This window comes from Callithrix jacchus, chromosome 15 (assembly GCF_049354715.1).
Source record: "Callithrix jacchus isolate 240 chromosome 15, calJac240_pri, whole genome shotgun sequence".
Classification (NCBI taxonomy): domain Eukaryota; kingdom Metazoa; phylum Chordata; class Mammalia; order Primates; family Cebidae; genus Callithrix; species Callithrix jacchus.
The window spans coordinates 78,447,978-78,464,201 of record NC_133516.1 but is presented as its reverse complement, the minus strand read 5'-3'; the positions used below and the strand labels follow the sequence as shown (position 1 = coordinate 78,464,201).

The 16,224-nt window shown below is 45.0% G+C and overlaps 1 protein-coding gene across 42 annotated transcripts in view; it reads left to right on the top strand.

Moving 5' to 3' along the window:
- KALRN (kalirin RhoGEF kinase) overlaps positions 1 to 16,224 on the top strand; it is a 659,576-nt gene that overhangs the window by 513,896 nt on the left and 129,456 nt on the right. For 6 of the 42 annotated variants that reach the window (XM_035274805.3, XM_035274804.3, XM_035274811.3 and 3 more), the window contains exon 1: positions 4,028 to 4,270. The exons of the other annotated variants lie outside the window; for them this stretch is intronic. In XM_035274805.3, coding sequence (XP_035130696.2) covers positions 4,186 to 4,270 — 85 coding nt within the window. In that variant the 5' untranslated portion in view covers positions 4,028 to 4,185. Of the gene's footprint in view, positions 1 to 4,027; positions 4,271 to 16,224 lie in introns of those variants that run through there. 42 annotated transcript variants of the gene reach the window in all.

The following is a 16,224-nucleotide window of genomic DNA, read 5'->3' as shown; positions in this document are numbered from 1 at the left end:
ATTGGCTAGTCTCATTCTGGAAGGCATGTGAGGATGGCAATGGGACTCTTGGGTTATTGGTGTCTAACCCCAGAATCAATCTCCAGGATGGCCAAAAACGTACTGACCTTACCAACTTAAGATAGGAAGAGGTTCCTAATGGTTTTATGCCTTTAAATTGAGAGTTGGATGGATTCCTGGATTATAAGAATTAGTAGAGGCCGGGTGTGGTGGCTCACGCCTGTAATCCCAGCACTCTGGGAGGCCAACGCAGGAGGATCACTTGAGACCAGGAGTTCTAGACCAGATTGGCCAGCATGGTGAAAACCAGTCTCTACTTAAAATACAAAAATTAGCTGTGTGAGGTGGCATGCACCTGTAATCCCAGCTACTTGGGAGGCTGAGGCAGGAGAATTGCTTGAACCCAGGAAGCAGAGGTTGCTGTGAGCTGAGATCGTGCCACTGCACTCCAGCCTGGGTGACAGAGTCTCTGCTCAAAAAAAAAAAAAAAGTATTAGTGGAAACATGCCCGGTGGATCCATTTTGTATATATTAGACTACTCTACTGGTATTGATTTCTAAAGTAAGAGTTGGGTCTTCCTCAAACATCTAACTCAAGCCAGTTTCTGCAGGATAATATGTCATTCATCTCTTGCAAAGAATTGCGACAAAAAAGTGATACAGTGTTACCTGAACACAAAAACCAAGAGGGAAGATTTCAGTAAAAAACAAACTGGTTATTCCCCTTAAAATTTGAAGCATCTTTGAATTTCTATCATAATGTCCTCAAATTGTAAAAAGAGATGGATTTGGTGGGTAAACCAAATATTGACCCTTAGACCATAGCATCCATACTATAGATCACAAGCAAATAAAGTTAAATCGTATGGACATTTTTGGTCGGGGCTTTCAAGAAAAACAAAATAGGTATTGTCTTTGGTGATACAGAAGAGAGAACTAAATAATAGTGCTCATTGTTGTGGGTCAGAACTGGAACCTAGGATAACTGTGTGAGGATTAAGGATCCTGCACTAATTCAGCCTGACCAAGATGAGACTGATCAATCATCAGGGGATGATCAGTGAATCAGGAATCTTGGGTGCAGGCAACATGAGCAATTTTTTTTTTGAGATGGAGTCTCACTCCGTCGCCCAGGCTGGAGTGCAGTGCCACGATCTTGGCTCACTGCAACCTCAGCCTTCCAGGTTGAAGTAGTTCTGCCTCAGCCTCCTGAGTAGCTGGGATGACAGGTATGCACCACAATGCCCAGCTGATTATTATATATTTAGTAGAGACGGGGTTTCACCATGTTGGCCAGGCTGGTCTTGAACTCTTGCCCTCAGGCATTCCACCCACCTTGGCATCCCAAAGTGCTGCGATTACGGTCAAGAGCCACCAGCCAATGTGAGCTATTTGGACTGTCATTTCTGTTTTTGTATATGTTACAGCACCAGAGGCACATTTCCTGCTTGGCAGTGACATTCTTACCTTGCCAGGGAAAACCATCAGGGAGATGACAGTAGTAGAACTAGAGGGTAGATTTTTTTGACTTTAGGTTCTGCTGTTCCGAAGGGGTGAAGCTTTTTAGAGTTTCTCTTTAGAATTAAACCATTAAAGCCTCATCATAGTTCATCAATTCAGTTTCTTCAAAGGTAAAAGAGGACCGTACTTGACAAGGTTTTTTATGAGGATAAATGAGGTAATATATGGAGAACATGGAGGAAACTGCTTGGCATATAAATGCTCAATAAATGTAAGCTACTGTTACTCATTAGGTGATGCTTCAATCATTTACTGGTATCTTAACCATGTGGCAGATGCCTTGGCAAATATTTTTTAGAGGAGGGCAAGCTGGGGGTGATGGGGTCTCTGTTGCCCAAGCTGGCGTGCAGTGGCACAATCGGCACAATCATGAGTCACTGGAGGCTTGATATCCCCGGACTCAAGTGATCCTCCCACCTCAGCCTCCCAAGTAACTGGGACCACAGGCATGGTCCACCAAGCCCCACTCATTTATTTATTCATTTATGTATTTTTATTATTCATAGAGATAGGGCCTCTCTGTGTTGTTCAGGCTGGTCTTGAACTCCTGGGCTCAAGTGATCTGCTTTGGCCTCCCAAAGTGCTGGGATTACAAGCATGAGCAACCATGCCTGGCTGTCACATAGATAAATAAAGCACAAATCTAATCATGGTTCCAAATGGGAAAGAAAGCCCCAAATCCTGGAAACTTTTTTTTTTTTTTTGAGATGGATTCTCACTCTGTTGCCCAGGGTGGAGTGCAGTGGCATGATCTTGGCTCATTGCAACCTCTGCCTCCCAGGTTCAAATGATTCTCCTGCCTCAGCCTCCCTAGTAGCTGGAACTACTGGTATGTGCCACCACGGTGGTTAATTTTTGTATTTTTTAGTAGAAACGGGGTTTTGCCATATGGGACAAGCTGGTCCTGACCTCCCGACCTTGTGATCTGCCTGCCCCGGCCTCCCAAAGTGCTGGGATTACAAGTGTTAGCCACCACGCCCCGCCATGCCCAGCCAATCCTGGTAACTTTTAAAAGCCTTGTCCCATGACTATGTTTCTTTCCAGGAAGGCATTGGTTACCTGGGTGATCAAGCTTCTATTTTTCATTCCTCCCACAAAGTTCCCTTTTTTCTGATGAATGGGCCTTCTTTATGAGTGTTGTGTGTTTCCAGAAGGCGCTTTGCCCTGAAGCTGGACACAAAGGAATGGGAGAGACACCCTGTGAGTAATACAGTGGTTCATGGAAAGGTCCCACTGATGTGGTCCAAGTAGGCTTCAAGGGGGTTGTGGAAAGCAAGCTTGGCCTTGAAACGTGGAAAAGGTTTGAAAGATAGGGATAGGGATACAAGTAAAGGAATGATAGGTCTACTGGGCATATTTGGAGGGGAGGAGAGGGGGGATGGTGAATGAAAGTCTTGCACCATAAGTAAGATGTTCAAAGTTTCTCTGTAGGCACTCATTCACCTGGAAATATTAAACTTCACCTCTGAAGCAGGTTGTTAGCCATACCCAGAAACATGGCCTGATAAGGGAGGAGGGCTGGTTCCTCAAAGACAAGTCAAGGTGCTATTACAAAAAGAAAAGGGCACAGATGCCAAATAGGCAAGGAAAAAGTCCGAATCTTTAGTAGGTCTCAGTGTGGTCCTGTACCAACAACATCAGCACCACCTGGGAACTTGTAGCAATGCAAATTCTCGGGCTCCAATTCCTACCTACTAAATCAGCAACTCTGGCAGATATCCATAGATATTTTAAAATTCTACCATTGGCTGTATGTAGTGGCTCACATCTCTAATCCTAATGCTCTGGAAGGCTAAGGCAGGAGGATCACATGAGCCCAGGAGATCAAGACTCGCTGGGGCAACATAGCAAGACCCTGTCTCTATTTTTAAAAAGAGTTTTCAGAAAGAAAATCTACAACTGTGTAATATGGGAATTATTTTACCTTTTTTGGGGGGGGAGGGAAACTGAAGATAAAAGTGACTTGCCCAAGGTCAAACAGCTAGCAGGCGGCAAAACTGAACTTTGATCATTGGTTGTTGATTCCAAACCCAGAGTGTGTTTTCACATCGTTACAGTTGGAGAGTCAATCAAGATGAGGCACTGTTATCATTATTAGTAATCAGCATTACACGGAAGGAAAGGAAGGGGTTGGGGCGGTGTTTTCAATACAGAGGAGGCTGTGGGGAGGAAACGAGTGAGTCTACAAGGAAGAAAGAGCATCCTTGAGTCTTGCACCTTCTGAGGCTGCCCCTCTCTCACCTCTCTGGCCTCATCTGGTTGTATTTTTTAAGCCGAAGCCCATTGTGGTGGCCTTAGAGGGGAGGAAGTTGCACATAAGAAGGAGTACCTGTTTGGTGCCAGGGGCTCAAACTCCACCTGTGTGCCCCGTGCCCACAGCGCCGGGCAGCGTTGCACAAGGATCGTCTCTTGCACACAACTGGACCTTAGAACTCCGCCCCTTAGGCCCTCCCTCCCCGCCCGGCCCCTCCCCGCTTCCCAAGGTGGCTGTGGATCCCAGTAAGTCAGAGCTGAGGCCGCTGTGCTGGGAGAACACAGCGGGGAGGGCAGGAGCGAGCGCGGGAGCCGGCTCTCCGGCGGCGGCGCTGAAGTTTCCTTCCCGCCGCGCTCTCACCCCGGGCTGACGCCCCATGCCATGCAGAGGCGCTGGGGTGTCGGGGCAGCATGAAGGGCGGCGACCGGGCTTACACCCGTGGTCCCTCTTTGGGGTGGCTCTTTGCTAAGTGCTGCTGTTGCTTCCCATGCAGAGGTGAGTGGCTGCCGGCGGCCTGGGTGCCTTCTCTTAGCCAGACTGGTCGCGCTGGGCGCGAGGGAAGGTGACAGGGGAGGCCTCTGGGGTATGGGGATGGGGGCGGGGACGGGAGGGCGGCGAAGGGAGAGAGTTTGCTGTGATCTGTTTCACAGTTTCCCAGGCAGAACGCGCGCGGTCGCTGGCTCGCGGTGAGGATCTGACTTGGATGCGGAGCTGCAGTTTGGGAAGTCACTTAGCAGCGACTTTGGATGTCAGGGCGCCGGCCTGCTGGGGAGTGGGGTGCGGACGCGGAGGTGGGAAGGGGACGCAGAGCCTCGTGTGTCCCTGTAGTGGAGGAGAAGTACCTCACTTCTCATTTACACATGGGTCTCAGCTGCGGGATTAAGGTGTGACTCCTGGCTACAGGAATGTTTCTGACACCTGTCTCTACACCAGGAACTATTTTTGCCAAGTGACAATTGTCTTATGGGACTGTAGCACATTTTTTCTCTACTTGGGTTTTCACAGACCAGCGTGGATTTGCAGCTCTGGGCAGGAGCGTGGCTCATTAATTAACCAGGAACTCTCTCTGTGCCCAATTAGGACTGTATTTAATTATTCTGCTAATCTTAATGTTGTGGAAGAGACTTGCAGGAAGCACCTAATTTCCCCCAGAGCAGCCGGCAAACCGGAGGGTGAGAAGGATCACAGAGGGAGGGTTCTCAATTGGGTAGCTTCTCCTGAAAAAGAAATCAGAACCTTCCCAAATAGAATAAGCAGATGCTCCTAAGGCTGTTGGTGTCACTTTAACACACACTAGGAGAGTCGGGGAAGACTTTTTGTGTGGGTAGAAATGAGAATATAGCCTCTACTTGATATTTGCCCTTTTAGAAACCTTCACCTATTGGGGCTCTGGCCTCCACCCCCATTTACAATATCCCGGTCTCTCATCCCATCCTCATCTATGTAAAATCCTGATGGAACTTTCTGGCTGAGTTGCTGGTGAATAAACTTAATGTAGGCCACCCTTCACCATCCTCTGTGCCACAAACACACAACATATCCCTGAGAAATTTTCTGGCCTGAGCAGATTTAAAGTTACCAGAATTGATTAAATCGGAAGGACTTTTCCTCCAAGTCATTAAGGTCATAATCTTAGCATTAGATTGTCTCAGTCTCTGCACTTAATTACAACAGCCTGGAACCATGTGGTATTGAGCTCTAAAAACCAGAATTCAGATGGAGAAGGAATGTGAGGGGCCAGGGACCTCCTCAGTCTGATTCAGAAACATTCAAAACTAAGGCTGGGCATTGAGAGAAAGGAGGAATGAAGCACAGAGGAAGCAGGAAATGGCCAAAGGGAATCTGAGTGGGTGGGTTTGCTGGAAGGCTGTCCTGCTTTCCCCTAGAAGGGTTTCTCTGCAGGATTTCTTGGGAGTCCGCTTCCTGTCAGACAGAATGTGGGGGCTGGGGTGGTGCTTATCTGAAGCCCCTGCAGCTGGCTTCTTGGGTCCAGATGTGTGACAGCCCCAGCTGCCCTGAGGGGTAACTCTTGCTTTGTTGGGGAATTGCCCCGATTTCCCCTCTGGCTGTGATGCAGGGGAGGGGCTGGGGAGCTGGCTCCAGGGCCTGCTGGGAGCCTCCTGCCTGGGATCTGTGAAGGCGTTGCCTGCTGACTCTGTGGCTAGGAGAGGACATGTGCGTGTGGCTATCATAGGAACTGGAGCTGAAGAAGGCCAGTGACCCTCAGATGAAGACTGAGGCAGTCAGAGGTCCAAGCAATGAGAGCAGTTTAAAAGGGGAAAGAAGGGTGGCAAGGTGGGTACCCGGGGCCGTCTCCTGCTTTACTCCTCACTCCCCTAGATCTGAAACGTGTGAAGGTGAAAAATGGGCTCATCAGAGGACGATGGTGTGGGAGGTGAGTTAGCCACTCTACAAGAAAACTCCTGCCTGTGGCTAGGCTTGGGTGGTCTGGAGTCTGAGGTGTTGGGCATGCCCTGGGGCTCCCTCGGGCTCACCTCAACCAAAAACAGTCTCCACTCAGCCTGTAGGCATCAATTTGAAAGCAGATTGCAAAGATAAGGTCTGTGTTGAGCCTGAGTTTGAGGCCCAGAGCCCACGGACTCTTTGGGAAGAGGCTTGCCCAATTGCAACACCCAGAAGGGCTGAGGGGAGAGTCTTGAAGCTGTCCTCAAGTGGAGGGTGTATCCAGCAAGGGACTGACTGCCTCCCTGTTCAGCTGAACCAGTTCCTCTGGTCTTAGAGAAAATACAATGGAAAGGCAGCCTCCCCACTCCACCTTTTAGATAAAGGCTGCTGGTTGTTTGGTCTCTATCCCTTCTCTCTCAGGGAGAACTTGGCTGTCTCCTGCTGCTTGAGTATCTTTACTCTGAGGCAATGACTCAGAGCCCACTGCTGCAGTTCCCAAGGCAAGGGGCCTTGGCCATCTGGCTTCTAGTCATGCGGGATTTAAAGAATACCTCCTTCTAAAGTCTGAGGAAAGGACAAAAGTAAAAGAACCAAGAGGAAGTGGAATGTTTTTGCTATTTTTGACTTGAAGCTAAGTGAACTATACTGGAATTTCTCTGACAAATCCTCAGTGGGTGTAATTGTCATAACTAGGGTCAGAATCGGGGTTTTAGATAAAGTACCTATGTGGTCTTTAAATATCATTTGAGGAGAATATGGATGAATTTCACTGAATTTTGATTTGGAAGAGTATGGAAAGCAACTATCTTGTGTTTTTCCCTCCGCCTCTGCCCCCAAATTTTTTTTGAGACAGGGTCTCACTCTGTTGCCCAGGCTGCAGTGCAGTAGTGTGATCGTGGTTAACTGCAACATGGTTCTCCTGGCTCCCACCTTAGCTTCCCAAGTAGCTGGGACCATAGGTATGTGACACCACACCAAGCTAATATTTTTATCTTTTGTAGAGACAGGGTCTTACTATGTTACCCAGTCTGGACTCAAACTTCTGGGCCCAAGTGATCCTCCTGCCTCAGCCTCCCAAAGTGCTGGGATTACAGGCATGAACCACTGCACTTAGCCTTTCTGATTCTATTGAGTATGAGTACAGCAAGGGGGTTTGATGATAGATGGTATTTCTTCCTCACCTTGAAACTGGTGTTGAAAGGCAGGAAAACTGAAAACCAAGGATAGAAGGGAAATAGATATCAGGTGAGAAGGAAGAAAGAAGGCAAATGCATTTATAACTGTCTTTTTGAAGGTGAAAAACAACTAAAAGCAAGATAATGGCATGCATGTGTCTAAGGGGTGATAAATCACTGATGTCGCACTCTGTGGGGAGTTGGTTTTGGGATTGCTTTGACTAGCTAGACTGTCCTTCAAGCCTGAAAAAGTGGGTCAGTTTAGAAAGGATTTCAGATCACCTGGAATTTACTAAGTTATGAATTGCACTGAAATTTGTGATCAAGGATCCCAGAGATTTTTCTGACCTTTCTAGGTAGAAGCCAGTTATAAAGACTTATTTTATTTATTTTATTTGAGATGGAGTCTCCCTCTGTCACCCAGGTTAGAGTGCAGTGGGACAACCTGCTCACTGCAACCTCTGCCCCCAGGTTCAAGCAATTCTCATGCCTTGGCCTCCCGAGTAGCTGGGACTACAGGTGTGCACTATCACAACCAGCTAATTTTTTGTATTTTCAGTAGAGATGGGATTTCACCTTGTCATCCAGGCTGGTCTTGAACTCCTGACCTCAAACGATCCTCTCCCCTTGGCCTCCCAAAGCTCTGGGATTACAGGTGTGAGCCATCATGCCCAGCCAAGAGACTTAAGTTTCTAGTCAATTTTAATTAACTTTAGGCATGTGGACAAAAGTCCCCTTTTGAAAGCCTTTCCTGATTACCATCCTCCTCTGCTACCCCACAGTGTGCATGGGGTTTATTTTTACTTGTTTGTTGAGTGTCCTTGCATCCCAAGCCCATGTGCCATTGTGTCGTCACATTTAGACTAAGATAGTCCAGCCGCCTGAACATCTCAGAGGTAAAGAGAGGAAGGAGGTGGGACTTACCCAAGCTGAATCACTCCACTGGGAGCAGGATCAGTTTCTACGATTCTTTCTTTACATGGGTAGTGCTTCCTGCTTGACTCTGATGTCATGGGGTACGAATAAGGGTTATGAGGAGTCACAGGGCATCCAAAGTCATTTTTATCTATATAACTTTCTTTTACCCTATTTTGTTCTAGAATTCCCCACCAGCAACTTTAGGACTTGAGGTAAATGTCTCTTCCTTGGCCCTTAAATTAATATAGACCATTTTATAAACAGAGTTTAGTATGTGAAACTATGACACCAAGTTCCTTTAGAAAGGTGTTGGTGACTTCAAAGAGAAACCATTGTGGCATTCACAGTTTTTGACTTTAATTCACCATCCACTGTAATCCCAGCACTTTGGGAGGCCGAAGCAGGAGGATTCCATGAGCCTGGGAGATCAAGACCAGCCTGAGCAACATACGGAGACCCCATCTCTACAAAAAATTAACATATTAGCTGGGGGTAGTGACATGCACCTGTAGTCCCAGCTATGTGGGAGGTTGAGGTGGGAGGATCAATTGAGCCCAGGAATTGAAGTTTGCAGTGAACTATGATGGTGCCACTGCACTCAGCCTGGGTGATAGAGTGAGACTCTGTATCCAAAAAAGAAATAAAAACAAAAATAAAAATTCACCATCCAGGGGATAAAGTTCTTGGGCCCTTGACCTGTATCCTTTTATTTCTTCATCTTCTAGGAAGTGCCTTTGTGATGGTGAAAACGGAATTGACTATTTAGCATGTACAGTTGTCCCTCAGTAACCACAGGGGATTGGCTCCAGGACCCCCTGCAGGTACCAAACTCTAAGGATGCTCAAGTGCCATAGTTGGCCTTACTGAACCTTCAGATATGAAAAGTCAGACAGACCTTTGTGCCCATGGGTTTCACATCCCACAAATACAGTATTTTCTATCAGAGTTTAGTGAACCCAAGAATGTAGAACCTGTGGATACAGAGGGCCTGCTGTATGCTATTGCAATATGTGTCTTGGTTTTCTTTGCTTCACAGGGATGTACTCTATTCCTTTCTTTCTTTTCTTTTTAATTAAATGTCTCAGCAGAATCAACCAGGGATATACTCAATATGGGAAGAAGTAGCACACATATTTATTGTTTTCAACCCAAATCCTATGCTTCTCTTTCCATGTCTGATTCTCTGATCTACTCAATGGTAGGTAATAGGTGTATCATTTATTACCTAGATACAGTATCAATTAGTAGTGCCTAGATAAGAGTACTGACTGCCAGTCAAACCACAGCCTGGTAGAAATGGGAGTGTCTGATGGTGGTGGGGTGAGGTGGAGATTGGAGACTGAAGCGGAATATCCATCCTGTGGTACAGCTGCATGTCCAACAATCACTGCTAATCCTGTAGGCACGTAGCCCCAATGGTTCCAGAGGGTATAGGTTCATAAGTCCTACCTTGGGATAAAAAGATTCAAATTATGAGTCTATTTTTTAATGTAAAATAACTTAAAAATAAAAAAAGCAAGTTGAATGTTGGGGATTTTACTCTTGAGCCCATACAACACTGGGCACACCTTCTGGAGTGGTGTTGTCAGTATTCTGCTTTGTGGTAATCCTTTTGAGAATCTTGATACTGTTCTATTCTACCCTAAAAACATTGCCCAGCTTTTTGCACTTGACCTTAGCCAAAAGGCTAAGAAGCAATTGCCCATCTTTTTGAAGTGCTCCTCCTCTTTCAGTGAGTACTCTTTCAGAAGGGACTAAATCATGGAAAACTAGAGCCAGAAGGAACACCAGGAATCATTTAATTCCACGTCCTCCTGTCATACAGGAGAAAATGGAGATCTAAACTCTTAGTAGCTGGATCAGAACTAGCATCCTTTTCTGATACTCTTTTCTCAACTTTTTCATTCCTGGGCATGTGGTTTGTCTTCCTCTGAACAGAGGCAGGACTGACCCAACTGAGAAGGGTAGAGATAGTACCCAAACTGAAAATCGGGTGTTGACTGTGGAATGTTCTTGGGGGTGACTGCACTGTCTGGAGCCATTTGGAATTAAACCTACCTGGTCTGTTTTGAAGGGACTCTTCTGTCCCAAGACTGAAGAAGGCAGAGTCCATCATCACATCTGTCTCTCCCAGAGCAGCTTGTACATCTTTTCTTTGTTAATATTTATTCATGTTTTTCTCTCCGGTTGAACTTAATTCAGGTCCCCTTTCCCCCCACTTTTCGTCCCTGTTCTTTCCCTTTCCTTTTTTGAGACAAGGCCTCACTGTGTTCCCCAAGCTGCTCTAGAACTCCTGGACACAGCGCTCCCCTCACCTCTGCCTCCCAGAGTGCCGGGATTACAGGTGTGAGCCACCATCCAGCCATGTCCCTGTTCTTGAAGCCTACCCTTTCATAGTCATTCCATCTTTGAACATCACTTTTTATGTAACAGTGTTTTAATTTACTTGACAAATGTTTATGCTGACTGCATGCCAGCCCTGTGCTACGTGCTTGGGAGAGTGGACAAGAAGGAATCATAATGGTGTTTACTCCATTGAGCTGTTGTGAAGATTGGTTAAGACAATGTAAGTAAGGGGCCTAGCACAATGCCATGCATATAAAGTGCTTTAAAAAAGATCAGCTATGAACCATAGCAGCAATTGTGATACTAGACAGAGACCCCATCCTCAGGGGACTGGCAGCTAAATATCTGTGGATCCACTAGGTGATAACACTGTAAATGTAAGTTCCAAAGCAATTTAATGGCCATGGCTCAAACCATTGTCAGCGGTGCCCCAGTGCTGTGGAGTTGTCACTGTTGGGGAAGACAACTTGTGATCTAGATGTACGGTGGGAATTTTGTTTTTTAAAAAAATTAATAAAAAACCATGTAACACTTCTAGTATTATAATTAGTTGTGTTACATAAAAGGAGATTCAACAGAAGATACTACCACGAGGCCGGATGCAGTGGCTCATGCTTGCAATCCCAGCACTTTGAGAGGCCGAGGCGGGCAGATCACCTGAGGTTGGGAGTTCAAAACCAGCCTCACCAACATAGTGAAACCCCGTTTCTACTGAAAATATAAAAATTAGCTGGGCGTGATGGTGCATGCCTGTAAACCCAGCTACTGGGGAGGCTGAGGCGGGAGAATCACTTGAACCCAGGAGGCAGAAGTTGCAGTGAGCCAAAATTGTGCCACTACACTCCAGCCTGGGTGACAGAGCAAGAATCTATCTCAAAAGAAAAAAAAGAAAAACGATACTGGCAAGAAGCCTATGCATCCCCTAGTTATCCTTCTGTGAGGGGCAACACAAGGTACAAGACCTAGAGAATAGCAACCCGACTTTTGAAGTTTGGATCCTGAGGACCTACCTCATCCCCCTCCCTCCAAAAAAAAGGCTAATTGTTTCTTCTTGACTGTGCCTTGACTTTGGCTAGCAATCTCATCAGAAACATTTTTTTCTTCTTTTTGGCCAATATTTATTGCCATCTTTTTTTTTTTTTTTTTTTTAAAGACAGGGTTTCACCATGTTGGTCAGGCTGGTCTTGAACTCCCGACCTCAGGTGATCCGCCCACCTTGGCCTCCAAAGTGCTATCACAGGGGTGCGCCACCACGCCCGGCCTACTACACATCTTTTAAGTTTGAGGCTTTGCTCGTTCTTTAGACTATTTTTGCCCAGATAAAAATCATAACCGGCTGCCCTCAGGCCATTATTCCAGCCCCCGTAGTGCTGAATGTTTCACTGAGACTCTGCCAGTGTCTTCCCTCTCCCTTGTAGGTGAGGTCCACGGGTGGCTTGCCTCCCTGCCTGCTCTAGTCAGTGACTAATAGAGCATATCCTTTGCATCTTTTGCTCTTGGCAGAACTATCTGTGTTACAGTTCCTGGAAGGAGGGGAACCCTAGTTACACCTGTGAGGCAACCAGAAGGCTGCCAGGCGGCTTTTGCCAAGTGAAAGAGCAAAGATCAGAGTTACTAAAACAGGTTGTTCCACATTCCTCTTGGCTTTCTGGTGACCACAGTAAGGAAACTGTCAAATTGAAGGGAAGGGAAACCCCTTCAGCTGCTAGGTCAAAGCAGTACTTCCTAAAACGTTTCTGTTTCCAGATATCTGCTCTTCCCAGGGCAGGATTAGTTGCCAGTTTGTATCTCTTCTTTTACAGCATCTGGTGTATAATCAGCTGTCAGGATATTCTCAGTTTCTTCTCTCTTTTCATGACAGTCGTCATAATTGCTCCTGTGGAGACAGGGATGCTCTCTTCCCCCATCCAAAGGGGAAACCAAGCCTTGTTGTTTAACAGAATTGCAAACACTTGGTTTGCCACAAATTTTTTTATCTCAGTCTCATATCTGTGCAGTGCTCCTTCTCTTCATTGTTTACTCAGAGAATGACAGAGCAGAAGTTCTCAAAGTGTGGTCACCCGGGGAGATGTTAGAAACACAGATTCCCTGGCACCATTGACTGCCACCACCCTGACACTCAGGGGTAGGCTCTAGCAGTCTGTGTTGTAACAAGCCCTCCAGGTGGTTCTGGTACACGCTCGTTTGAGGACTACTGACTTAGTGCTGCTGACTTGGAGGGAAAAGGCAGATTTCTTCTCAGCCTTGTGTTTTTTCTCTTTGATTTGTTCTTTTCTCTTTCCTCTCTCCACCCTCCCCTAACCTTCTGCCCCGTCTCCTCAGCTCCAGCAAAAGCTTTTCATAACGGAAGGCTCCCTGTGTCCCTGGGGAATTCTTGCTTTGAGAAGTGATAGAGGTCCCTTTGCTATTCACTTTCCCGGGAGTGGCAGGGAGTAGGAATTAGGAATTAGGAATTGTCTGTGTCTTCCACAAGCTTAGCAGCCTGAAGATCCAGTAAGGGAGGTTGTTGCATCTTTCTTCTCGCTTAAGATTACTTTGCTTTTGTTTTGTTTTCCTCATTAGCCACTCCCTCCCCCCTCCCCGACACACACACACATTCTCCTGCCAGATGGGGTCTCCCCATGTTGCCCAGGCTGGTTTCTAACTCCTGGGTTCAAGTGATCCTCTTGCCTCAGCCCTCCAAAATTACAGGTGTGAGCCACCACACCCGGCCTCCTTATTGCTCTTAAAAATAACTGTGCTCACTACAGAATAAAAATCAAAAGTTAGGCAACCAAAAATACCAAAATAGCATAATCCTAACCATCTAGAGACAACCACTACCTAATCGCTTACTATATTCTTTTCTGATGTTTATCCCTTTTTACTTAAACAGGTTCATATTTTACATGCTGCTTTTATAACTTGCTTTCATTTAATCTTCTGAACATCTTTCCCTATGGATGCATTTCCAGGATATTTTTGATGACTGTAACGTGTTTCATTGCAGACAAGACTTAAACTTGACAACTATTAGTATTTAATGTAATGGTTAAGAGTTTGGTGGGAAGGTCCTAGGAAGAGTCCTGGGTTAAAAAATAGCTCTTTCCAGGATCAGATTATATAAATAGACTAATTCTTGTCCTGGGACTGACTTATCTCCAGGCCCACTTCCCACCTTGCCTTTCTGCAGGACCTGTGAATGACCAGCCTTTACTTCTCCTCCCCACAGGATTTACCTTCTCTTTTTCTTAGTTATGAGGTATTGGGAATCTTCTCACCCTGGGGGCTTCTCATTGTGCAGCTGATCTCACTGAGCAGGTCCAGGGATTTTTCTTTCCTTTTTTCTTTTTTTTGAGACATGCTGTGGAAAATAGTTCATTTTTAAATTATTGCAACTAAGAAAGAGAACCTTGGTTTTTTTTTTCTGAGAAAAATTTCACATAAATGGGGAAAAAATTGAAAATACAGATAAATGAAGATAAAATTATATCACTTAGAGATAATTAGCATTAACACAAAATACATTATTTTGGTTTGTTTTTTCCATGAGCGTATTTTTTTTCTCAGAAATATGATACAGACGTGTTACAAACTTTTTTCACCTAACGTATCAAACAGTTTCTACTACATTTTAATGAATGCATTCCATGGTATACTGGAGCCAGCTCAGCTTAGATAGGGATTGTTAAATAGGATTTCCAGAGCAGATTATTAAACTATTGGTAGCTTGGATTGGCCATGATGGGAGTATTTATACCATAGAAGTTACGAGACACCGTGAATTGGGGCTTTTTGTTTTATTCAGAGAGCGGGTTTATTAGCGTACCCCTAGATAATACATTTTATCATGTAAATATGATTTGTTCTGATTGAAATAATCTCCCTGTTTTAACTATTGGTTATTTTAGGTTATTTTTAATTTTTGCTATGATAAACAATATGTATTGTGTCCTAGTAGACATCCATAATTACTTCCTTAGGATAAATTTCTTGAAATAGAGCTCCAGAATCAAAGGGTATCTGGAATTACAAGAACTTGTTACCAAGTACCCTCAGTTTCACACCCTTTGAAAGGAAGAGAGTACTGTTTTTGTTTCAGGAGGATTTATGAGAAACATCCTCTGGTACCAAGAATTTCATGTCTCTCCTACGGTTTACTTCTGTTTACATTTTCTGAATGAATTCTTTTTATATAAGGAAATACCCTGGCTGAAAGTATAAGCTGATCCCTTTAATTCATAGGATATAGACTGATATGCGGATTTAAAAGTATCTTTTGTGGTGTTCTGGAATGAGAGGCAATAGATCATGATGATTAAGAACTTGGACTCAGGAGCCAGAATGAATTTGAATCCCAGCTCCGCTCCTTACCTGTGTAACCTTGTGTAAGATACATAAACTCAGATAGAATGATACTACAAATAGAATGATATCATTTCACTAATTATTAAAAAGTAGAAACAAACAGGTGAAATTAGTTTTATTGTATTGCATTTAACCCAATAGCTCCAAAAGTTTTTTCATCTCATATTTCAAAACAGTAGCTCCAAATATCATTTCCACATACAGTCAATATAAAAATTGAGATGCTTTATTTTTTGTACCAAGTCTTTGAAATCTTGTGTGTAATTTACACATACGATACAGTTTGTTCAGCTTACCTCAGTTTCTTCATCTGGAAGATAGAAATGACCACGGAATCTCTTCGTGGGTTTTTGCAAGGTTTAGGTGAGTTGATGTATGTAAATCACACACCTGGCCTGTGTGTGATTTACATGCATCACAGGAGTAAGTGTTGTATTATTATCCAGGTAGGTGTTGTATTATTATCATCATTAATAAGTACATAGGGTCAGTTCAGGTGGCCTACACCTGTCCCAGCACTTTGGGAGGTCGAGGTGGGTGGATCACTTGAGGTCAGGAGTTTGAGACCAGCCTGGCCAACATGGCGAAAACCCCGTCTCTCCTAAAAATACAAAAATTAGCTGGGCATTGGTGGTGCATGCCTGTAGTCCTGCTACTCCAGGTTGAGGTTGAGGCATGAGAATCCTTGAACCCAGGAGATGGAGGTTGCAGTGAGGCCAAGTTTGAGTTATGGCACTGCACTGCTGCCTGGGTGACAGAGCGAGACTCTGTCTCAAGAAAAAACAAAACGAACAACAAAAATAAGTACATAGATGTCTATGTGTACTTGTACCAACCATCACATTCAGATGGTTTCATTAATTCCTTCATCAAACAGGAAATTAGGCTGAGTACTTGTTGTGTTGATTCCCACATATTTGAGTACTATGTGGCAGATAGATATTAAACTAATGACACAGAAAACCTGAGATAGTTCTCTGCCTCCAGGGGTCTTGTAGACCAACTTAGGAGCTATTCCCTAAGTGTGTAACAGTCATAACAAAAACAGGGAAAAAAGAAAAGAAAAATCAGTTGCAAAAGACAATAGGGAAACAGTGCTGCGAGATCCTGCCAGATTGCTGACTAAAATAATTACGCAGAAGCTGACGGGAGCGTAGTGGCCTGGGGTGATCTGGGAGGACCTCCCAGGGGATGCAGGGTTCTCACTACGCACTGAAGAACAGGAAGGGGTTTTTAAAGGGCCAAGGACATAGTGGG